General features: G+C 32.9%; 1 protein-coding gene across 1 annotated transcript; it reads right to left on the reverse strand.

Moving 5' to 3' along the window:
• Window positions 1–3,202: 3,202 nt before the first annotated feature.
• LOC139517966 (uncharacterized) lies at window positions 3,203–10,912 on the reverse strand. The gene is made up of 5 exons (XM_071309530.1): window positions 10,693–10,912; window positions 6,446–6,960; window positions 5,552–5,588; window positions 5,316–5,435; window positions 3,203–3,806 (listed from the first exon to the last, which is right to left on the reverse strand). Exons 2-5 carry the CDS (start codon window positions 6,836–6,838, stop codon window positions 3,385–3,387), a joined length of 972 nt encoding a protein of 323 aa, XP_071165631.1. The 5' UTR covers window positions 6,839–6,960; window positions 10,693–10,912; the 3' UTR covers window positions 3,203–3,384.
• Between the last annotated feature and the right edge of the window lie 629 nt (window positions 10,913–11,541).

An 11,541-nucleotide genomic window follows, 5' to 3' on the forward strand; every position in this document is an offset into this window, starting at 1 on the left:
TCAGTAGTCAATATGCACCATTTCTATCAGTAGTCAATATGCACCATTTCTATCAGTAGTCAATATGCACCATTTCTATCAGTAGTCAATATACACCATTTCTATCAGTAGTCAATATGCACCATTTTACTGACAGTGATAGAGAGTAAGCCCTAGTTGTTGTTTTTATTTTATTATTAATATCTGACAAAGAGTCTGTCCTATATATATATATATGCTTTTGGTATTATTGGATTAAAATTCATGTCAAGGCAATGTGACATATATGTTTACAAATATCTAGTTACATTTTAATTTACGCAGGGTAACAACGACGAATGTCGTTACTAATACAAATCAGAAACTGGTCTACTTTATTGACTTCTTTTTATATTTAAAACAAACTTTGGACTTTCATGGAGTTTTATGTTTCTTTCTTGGTTGGTATCCGATAAACGATCCATACCATGATTCTTCTGATATTACATAATCTTTGCCAATTCTATTACAGTATACGTACATAAACTGTAGTGAATTATAAATGTAAAAAAAAGACTTATTTCAGTATTTAAATAAAGGTTTCGTCAGTCTATATATATTTTTCAGTTGAAGGAAGTTTAAAAATTTTGATAAAAATCTATTTTCTTATAGAACCAAAAATAGATAGATAGAACAGTAACATGAGAGTTTTCAACATACCTGCAGTAAATGTATAAAACATGTGTGCGTTAACATATACATAAAGGAAGAAAGTCTTTTTGAAATGAAAAATGAGGTGATAAGTGTCCTACAAATGTGGCCTGCTGACTATTGCATTAGCTTAAACTAACAGAGGAAATATAAACAAAAATGACAATTTAATGAAAAAATTATGAAAAAATCACAATCTCAGTAAATGTTATTACACTAAATTATGTCCATTTAAAGTATTGACCATCTGAGGGCATAATGCCTAATTAAATTTTCATTTCATTTGGAAAAAGTTTTTTTTTTTATCACAACGACATTTATGGCTAAAAATTGAATATCGAGTGAAACCAATATGTGCCCGGATGACGTTCTCAAGCCTGAGTCTTATTCTTCCAGTCTGTCGTTTGCTTAAGTTTTGAAGAGGAGTATCAACTGCATGTAGACGACGGGTTAAACTCTCACACACATGCTCCATCGGATTCAAATTCAGGATCAAGGCTGGCCATGAAAGAGAAGTCACGGTTTAACCTTGAAGGTTGGGGGGTTTCGGACTTTGGAAGATGCGGCCTGTCTTGTTACCGTTAAGCACAGTTCTTACAACTGGCTAATGATTATCAAATTTGGAGAACAAATTAGCTCAAGAACATCTTTGGTGTATTGATGGCTAAGTCCATCTTGCATTCACGGGAGATTCACCTCAGCATTATTAAAAAACATCCACCGTTAGGGCAGTTGATTGGATAATCCTTGAATATTTGCCGTTTTTTTTCTGTTTCTTACTCCCATTCGTCCATCGGTTACATGGTTTGAACTTTTAGGTACTGACGTTGTTTATCATCTTAACTACGTGTTATATTGTTCTTTATCTGTATTTGTAAATTATTACTTTTAATGTTCAGTCTTTTGTTTTGTAATATCCATTTGACGTCGTTCGGTACTTATACATCCGGTCATTGTATTATTGTGCTTTGGTAAATTTGTATATGTTTGTCTTTCGTTCCTCTTATTTCCTTTTCTTCTTTATGCCATTTTTGTTTTTTCTTTATTTGTTTGTGGTTATAGTGGTGAAGATTATAATACTATGTTGACTGCTGTACCCTTAACTTTGACGCTAATACCTACTATTTCAATTTGGTTTTATCTGAAACTGTCATACAAGTTTGGGGTTTAGCTAGCCATAAAATCTGGGCTAATCCACCATTTCATACATAAAAAAAATGCGTGCATCAAGTCAGAAATATAAAAGTTTTTTTTCTGTTAACCGGAACTCGACCAATGGATCCCGAACCAGGCCCTCTAGATCCAGCTACATCACGCTAAACACCACGTCAAACATTTGATGTCAAGCAGATAACATGGGACGTCTAATTGCTCTCCTGCTGATTACGATCGGTTTTAACACTGTTCATGTGTAACCCAAATTTGTTTTTTTTTCTCAATCAATTTATGAATTTCAAACAGCGGTATACTACTGTTGCCTTCATTTATTCATTTGAATATACGTCTATTAGGCTACGGGTGGTCTACCTAATCTGCAAGTCTTTCACGATGTAGGTTTGGGTGAATTTTGTCACAAGCTAGCTGACATCAGTATAGTGATAGTCAATCTAACATCCAATATCTTTAATCTCCTCTACGGAAGATTCGAAGTCATACCTTATCCGAAACTTCCACTGAGGAGGTTGTTTGGTCAGTATTGATTTATCATACAATAGATGTTTAACCAATTTGTAAAGCAGGGCATAATACGTAGCTAAAGTCATTTTCAACTTCATATTCTGCTATAAAGGTGATATACTCTCACTTACTTATTCTATAAAGTGACAATTATAGATATATCAAAACCGAAATTAAGGATACCACAGAAACAGATTACTCTGATATCTGGAGTTTTTGTTTGATGTTTTTGACCGTTTGATTTAACCATTTGACAAGGGACTTTACGTTTTCAATTTTCCTCGCAAAAGGGGTCGTTTGAGAGAAAAAAATTTGCCCAAAGAAAATCGTTTAAGCTTTTCTACTGTGAAATATTTTTGTGTATGTAGGTTGTGAGTTTTTTAAAAGCCTTGTGTAGTATTGTAATAATGTGGTAGTGATCAATGTCTACGCATCAGTTCTCGCTCCTTTTAAAGTATTAAAGTCAATTGCTTTTCATACTACATGTATTAGGTTTGGTAGCGCAATGATAACTTAATTGTGTCTAAAACAACATATCGTGGTTTGTAATGTGTTCATGGTTTATGCCTAATTGTCGAATACAGGTTTTCTCTCTTAAACTATTATCTTAGAGTAACACAAGTATCTCTTTGACAAATTAATATCTCGACCGTTTGCGCTGTTACATGGTAATCACTACAACTGATTAATAAGTTGATAGAAAAAGAGAGGCTTTAGTTAATGATAGTAAGGCGATCTATGATTACCAATAATAAAGAAACGATAAGGAATCAACGTAAGATATTCATGTCAGGTTTACCAAAATCTACTCATTCAAGACGAACAACGGAGACAAAAAAAAAACACAACAAAAACATAAATCTTTTGTTTATTGGTTATCAATTTTTTTTACAAATAAAGACAACGGTACTTTAACCACGTTTAATAAACAACAAACAGTAGAAAACAATGAAAATATATATAGCTTATTTATTACCATATTTAAAGCGATATATGTCGTACAACAATACAGAACATTATTATGTTATTGTACTTTTTTTATGGATACATCAAAGCAACCCCGAAAAACGACGCTTGTCTATCTCTTGACATCAATCTGATTTGGGATACTTTTACGAAAATCTGATCACCCACATTGAGCCTAAAGACACCAGCAGTATAACTAGTGTGATCACTATAGATTTTATTTTTTGCCCAACATTGTGTGCGAACACTTTTTAAGAGCAGCTCTTGGCCATCGTTTGGATAAATATAGTTGAACCGATAAACATAATGGTAGAAAGTGTGTAATCTGTTTGATTGTGTTTGACCTTTATAAAGATCACTGAAAAATATCTGGCTGTATAAAAAATAAAGACCCGATGTGTTGATGAAAATTCGGCTGTCGTCGACATGTATGTCATTTGTGTGAGATGTAGGTCCCTGCGAAACCCAGTTACCAACTGTAAATGGAGGTTCATCTGTAAATAAATAAAACATTACATTTATTAATTGTCAAAGTCCATGTAATGTCAAATAAGTTGTGCTGTGACATACTTCATCTGAAGAGAATGACATTTAAAAATTCAATGACAATTCATACAGCCATGTTCTAAACATGAGACTCTTAAATTGAGAAATTCTAAATTCTGTTTTATACATAACAAGAACACACTGGCGACATCGCGGGTCCGTGATATCAAGGTATGTGTCTTAATTTCAGTACATATGCTTTATTTTTAGCCTGGATTTTTAGTTTTCGTATTGTCATCTGATACGGTCATGCTAATTGCAAGGTGCACAGCTGTCTCTGCTTACAACTCTTCAAAGTCTGTTTGCTTAAGGACTTTATGTTTTGAATTTTACTCGGAGTTCTGTATTTTTGTGATTTTACTTTTTTAAACCCGTACTAGTTTTCTGACCACAAAAAACTCGTTATCATATAATTTGTTTTCAACTTATTAATCGACTTCCTAATTATTGTACTATAGTGTAACATAGATATAAAACAACTGCTAAAAGAATCCCCCATTCCCCTAATTGCGGAGGATTTACAGACGGTAACAGATAACAACAACCGGAAATTATATATGAGATATAATATTGGTATCGATATAGGATTCCACCCGGAACTTATTAATTATTTATGATATTATTTATTGGGAAACAAAAAGGGTCTGGAATGGTTTAACTGTTGTCCTGTATTAGCTACAATGTATATGATTTATAATTTTCTGTGTTTTCACGTCACTTTTAGGCTATTTCGTGGTGATAAGTTTTTATTGGTGGAGGAAACTGGAGTGCCATGAGAAAACCACCGACCTTCGATAGAAAAACTGACAATCCTAGTCAATTAAGGTTGGAGTCCAGTGCAACACCACGAGCTGGGTTAAGTCACAACCAAAGTTTTGACTTGCCAGGGATGACAGTAGTTACTAATTAGACCATTAGCCCACCAAGGCCCCTATGAATTATATGTGAAGTTGCATTCTTTGATTCGTCGATTTTTTTTAATATCAGCTCATTGGACCTCGTTATTATTTTAGTAGTAAAGATACCTATCGATATACCTTCTGTTTATCTGTTTGTTTTATTTTGTACTACTGATATAACGAGGTGAGTATTGACAGTTTGATATTATTGATTTTTTATAAACAAAAAATGCATGTTTTAATGAAATACTTGTTGTTCACAAAAATGTTACAGATTAAACAGGCAAAATTTACGCTAGACGGGTTTTCAACAAATTTTGATGTCTTCTGCATGTAAATCATCTTGTGTATTCATGCATATAATAATACATTTGATAATTAACCTCGATGAGTATGACAGAAACACGATTCGAAAAAAAGATATTCGAAAAAAAAAAAAATTATATAAATTTATTCTAAGATTTAATGTTACTAAATAGAAACATAGCTACAACGTTGAAATTCCACCATAATTAAAAAATAGCTGTGTTGACCTGTTTTAGAATGACTTATACTTACGACCATCTGTAATTGGCTGTACGCCTGCAGTCAGATGAACATAAGGCCACATTGGTCTTGTAATGTTACGTGCACCACTTGAACTGTTGCATTTACATACAGATTCGGAAAGAATTCTATCTACAAAGAAGAAGTGAGAAACCATAGAACAAAAACAAGCAAATGTTTCGACATAACTACGTTCTTAAATTTGATATTTACATCAGATTAAATAAGATATAGGAATAAAAAATTACCTTGACTTTTCTTCAATCGTTCTTGTCTTTCAAACATCTACAATACGAAAAATACAGCGTTGTTAATTTCCTCGAAAACGAAATGGTATGTTTTATAATTGTCCCATTGGTATTGATACAAACTTGTGAAACAAATCCTTAATGTCCCCCTTACCAATGGATGTATCACTCACGAAGGCAATGAATGCCTATAATCAAGCATAAATGATTAACAGAAAGGCCAACGAGTTTTGTTGGGCATGTTTTGGGCACGTTTTGAACCTTCTGATTTCGCCTCTTTCCCGAATATTACAGTGTTTATTTGCAATGCGGTTTAAACTGCTGGGTTTTATAAATGTTTTTCCTACAGTCGCTTCTTTGACATTTCAACACATGTCTGCCATGGCGTTCCACGACTTGATTATAAGTTGATATTGCGACCGTAAACATGTCTCACAAATGATGTTGTCACTACAAATTTATTTGGTCAGTGGTGTTCAACAACACATCTCGATTGCCTGTATCGTTGTTTTAGAGATAAAAGCTAGTCATAATAGTTGAAAGGCCCAATTATTGACAGAACTTATTTCTCTTTTTATGTAATGTTTAAAACAAGCATCATCATTTCGTAAATATATTGTTATGCTAGATGCATACCAAATGATTAATCGTGTAGCTTGGATGATTGTTTACTGTTATAGAGTATCTTTGCGTAAATTTAAACGTTGATTTGTTCCACCTCTTGTTGTCGTATTCACTTTGTCGTTTACTCATTTATAAAATTAATTACCTGATGCGAACTGTATCATGTTTGTCTCTGTTATGAGTATCATGACGGATATCAATAATGGAACATGAATACCTTCACTTTGATTTGAACTACTGTCTGATCAAAATATAAAGAAATGAACTTACTAAGCTAATGAGAATTGATGTTTGATTCCATCCTTTAGCACAGCAGAATTCTGTGCCATTTTCAATGTTTCTTTTTAATAAGTGAAGTTTTGCATTGTCTTCATTCAATGGTCCCAATATCAAATCATAGCATGCCACGCAAATAGTATTTTCTCTGTTTCCCCGTTCTAACTTTTCATTGTAAAGATCTTGTCTTAGATTATCTAGAGAGGTAAACATTGCTACCGTTAATGAAACAAAAAGTATTATTATTCCAATTAGAATGATCCAGATAAGAACGTGACACCGTTCCACAGATAATTTTGTTTTATTTTGTCTTTGTATTACTGTCTTGTCAGAGCTCCCTATTGGACACATACAGTAAAAACCGTGTTTGTAGGCATCCATATTCATATGGTGTTTTTCGTAATAGGTTTCAGGTCTTGTGACTCAGTTTGACTACAAATTATCTCAAAAGTTGACCATCAGTAGTATTGTCACAGACACTGTCTGAAAATTAAATTCGTGATTGACACCTAAATAAAAAACAAAATAAATAAATATCATAAATAGACCACAACATTTTTAATGTACGCATATTACTACAATGTGTATTATATATAAAGGCCTAAACAGTGTCATAGTAAATAAACTCATCATAGACACAGTAACTTTCACCCTTAAAACCATCTGTACACTTTCAAGTCATCTCTGAAAAGATGAACTTAGATCCATGTTATACATCTTTCGACAACCATGCGACTTGCATGTCAGGACATAAGTTCTAAATAAAGGCAACAGTAGTATACCGCTGTTCGAAATTCATAAATCGATTGAGAAAAAAACAAATCTGGATTTCAAACTAAAACTGAGGGAAACACATCAAATATAAGAGGTGAACTACGACACAACAGACACACAACATTAAAATGTAACACACACAGAAACGAACTATAATATAACAATAGCCATTTTCTTGACTTGGTTGTACCTGGTTGTCTGGCATGCCAAACCTCCCGCTTTTATAGCAATGTTAAATATAACATTAAAATGACAACATAACATGATAGGACTACAATACAAATAAATGGGTGAACATATAGGACAGAAAAACACACGAATAATAGCTGACAAAAGGTGCCAGGTTAAAGATTTAATACGCAAGACGCGCGTTTTGTCCACAAAAGACCACGACGCCCGCTCATATATATATGACGTTTAAGATCTATTCTTATATTGTAAAACTATTACTCATATCTCTTATTGCGTCAACGAGTTCAAGAGTACGAAGATGGTGCATCCGAAATATATTTCTCCCTTTTTTTATGTTGACCTTTTGTGTTGTTTTTTTTAATTATAAACAATAATTACAAAGGAGACATTGTGTTTTTTTAATTCGATAGATGCTTTTTGTTAATGTTTGTTTGTTCTATATTACCGATTATAAAATTGAGAATGGAAATGGGTAATGTGTCAAAGATAAAACAACCCGACCATAGAGAAGACAATAGCAGAAGGCCACCAACAGGTCTTCAATGCAGCGAGAAATTCCCGCACCCGGAGGCGTCCTTCAGCTGGCCCCTAAAATATATATATATTAGTTCAGCGATAATGAACGCAATAGACAACTCCAAATTGTACACAAGAAACTAAAATTAAAAATAATATAAGACTTACAAAGGCCAGATGCTCCTGACTAAGGACAGGTGCACAAATGCGGCGGGGTTAAACATGTTTATGAGATCTCAACCCTCCCCCTATACCTCTAGCCAATGCAGAAAAGTAAACGCATAACAATACGCACATTAAAATTCAGTTCAAGAGAAGTCCGAGTCTGATGTCAGAAGATGTAACCAAAGAAAATAAACAAAATGACAATAATAAATAAATAACATAGCAGTTAACTGACATGCCAGCTCAAGACTTCAATTAAACTGATTGAAAGATGATGTTTCATCATATGAATATCAGGCACAATCCTTCCCGTGAGGGATTTAGTATCATACCATCATAACATATATGAGAAGAACATAACCCGTGTCATGCCAAAAACTGGTTTTTAAATAAATGTGTTTAGTTCCGATGCAAAGACCCTATAAGTGAATCAAAATTAACGCCAAAACATGCAATCTTTAATGACCTGACAACAGTATCGTAACTATACCCCTTCTTAATAAGTCTATTTAAAGGTTTTGTTAGCTTCTGAGGTGAATACGGACATTTTTGTGCTTTATAAAGAATATTTCCATAAAATATTGGATGTGAAATACCTGAACGTATAAGAAGTCTGCATGTTGAGCTATATTTACGAATGATGTCCTTATACCGATGATAACATTTAGTAAATGTCTTGTTTGTTCACGCGTTGTTGTAAATATAACGGAATTCGATGTGACTGTCATACAAGTGAGAGGTTTAGCGCTTTAAAACCAGGTTCAATCCACCATTTGAAAATGCCTGTACCAAGTCAGCAATATGACAGTTGTTTTCCATTCGTTTGATGTGTTTTATCATTCGATTTTGCCATTTGATTGGGGACTTTCCGTTTTGAATTTTCCTCGGAGTTCAGTAATTTTGTGGTTTTACTTTTTTCAAAAGAATGGCTTATTTTTAAGAGGTGCCTCCTGATATTGTTTTTGTAAACAATGACTTATAATAAGGTAGTTTGATTTTACTTCCTGTTTTAGTTTTGCCAACATTTTGCAGCCTATAAGTACAAGAGGTAAGTTCGCATCAGCTTTCCGTATAACACTTGGATGTTGCTTCATATTGTTTCTATTTTACTGTGCTGAGGAAAACAATTCAGTATTTGCAGCTTTACGGAACCTGTAATTGCTTCACCCGTTTGTTTTTCCCCGGATTTTACAGGTCTCTTGCTATTTTGTTATTTTTTGTTTTGAATTTTTATCTAACTGTCTCTCTGTATGACTGCGTAAGGCCATGATAGGAGGTGATGAAAAAAACTGTTTTAAAAACGGAAACTTTTCAATTAGACAACATCATTTGTTGAATATTTGTCAGACCGATATAAAAGGTAACATCAGACGGAATTTTATATATATGTCTTATCTTCAAATTCGATGAAGATCTTTCTTCCCTTACCTGTGCTTTACCGAACATTTCTGTTAATTTTTCATTCTTTTTGGCTCAAGTTATATTTTTCAGTAGTGCAAACTAATATATTGCGCACCCTACCACATCCCTTCTGTGTTTTGTTAGATGTATTTTTATTTGAATGTAATGAGTTAAGCCTTTTCAACTGATTTTTGATAGTTTGTTCTTATGTTGTACTGTTACACCACTGTCACAGGTTAGGGGAGGGTGTGTGCCTTTAAACTAGTTTAACGCCTCTACATTCTATATGTACCTGTTCAATGTCAGGAGCCTGTAATTAAGTAGTTGTTGTTTGTTGCTCTTTTTTCGTTTTTCATTTATTGTTTTGTACCATGCTGTTAGAAAAGGGATTTCTTGAATTCATTTTATTTAAATTATCCTTTGTATCTAATGTGGAATTGCGTTTGTATTACACGTGGTCTTCGTTGGTAACTAATTTATTTTAGGGAGGCTGACTTTAGATACTATAAGTGTCCCTTGATGGAGTTTTAAAAGTTAAAAAAAAAACCGACTCAATCAACTTTTATGAGAGCATAACGTAGTTATTCTTTTTGCAATGGTACAGAACTGTCGGTATACAATCCACAGTTAACGCGTTAACGATACATTCTTACATATTATGTATTTTTTTATTTGGTAACCGCATCAGTCTTTTTCTTAAACTAATAGGTTGCATGTTTAAACCTTATATATGGTTACAAACGCGCAATCAGTTATAATGCATTGTGACAAGTTCTTGAAGAATAAACAAACTTGGAAAAAAGGGAGCAGTTTCTGAGACTATAGATGTCAGCATTTCGTTACAGCAATAAAAAAAATATGATTACACGGCAAAAGTTGGAAAAGATAATTTTGAATGAATGGTGTTTTAGTTAATAAAAAATCTTCTACACATTGTAAATTAGGAAATTAATCCTTTTTCATTTTTTTCAAACCAAAATTGAGAACCTTTCAAATAAAATAAGTGCAAATCTGCATTATCCAATCAGCGGCCTCAAAGACTTTTTTTATAATGAGTAACATCTAAAATAACTTGCCGGTTGAACGCAAAAGCATAGTTGCGCTTTTGTAACCATATATAATTATTACTGATCTATTCATCAATCTCTTTTATTGAAAACGATTCTTGCATCTCTACAAAAAAATCCACATACCATATTGTTTTTCTGCTAAAAAATATCCACAAACCAAACAATGATGCATTCAGCCAGAAAAACATGTGAACGATTCTTGTTTCAGGTTTCCATTGTTAGATAAAGAACTGAAACATAAATTGGTTAATATGTATAATAGTTTCACACAAACAGATAAATATTTGATATTCCGTTGAAAATTTCTTGATAGATTAAATTAGAACAGTGTAAATGAACTCATTGAAAATTTGCTATAGACCAGGTAGACTTCCTGTTTTGTACTATAATTTCGGTTTCTTATGTATCCTTATAACTTCTAAGTATTTAAACCAAACAATATATATAGGTATAATCAATTGGCACTATACTATAATACAGATTTATATCATTATATATTAATAATTTTACCAATATGTACTCTTACAAATATAGATGCGGTTTGTTTTCTTTTCCATCGTAGCCATTACAACAAAGGAAGTTCTTATTAAAGTTAAACACTTTTTATAGAATATAAAGGTAATAATATACACATTTTTACATTCCTGGAAAAATATTCCTATTGGCAAATCAGCTTCTTTCATAAAAGAAAGGCTAGTAGCATATTTAATTCAAGTAGTAATAACGTGAACAGATTCATATGACATTCAATTTAGTTTCACTTGTTATAAAAGGTCACATTTTGCATGTGCGTCATGAAACAAATTGTACAACACTCAGGTGAATTTTCGTTTTCTTTCTTCTATATATGGCATTTTATATGTTTTTCCACGATGTGACAATTGTTACACAGAGAACATCCTCCAGCAAGTATCAAACCGTTCTAAGGAAGATCTGAGCACATACCAGCTCGAGCGTTGCCTTTTAACATGG

Source organism: Mytilus edulis, chromosome 3 (assembly GCF_963676685.1).
Source record: "Mytilus edulis chromosome 3, xbMytEdul2.2, whole genome shotgun sequence".
NCBI lineage: Eukaryota > Metazoa > Mollusca > Bivalvia > Mytilida > Mytilidae > Mytilus > Mytilus edulis.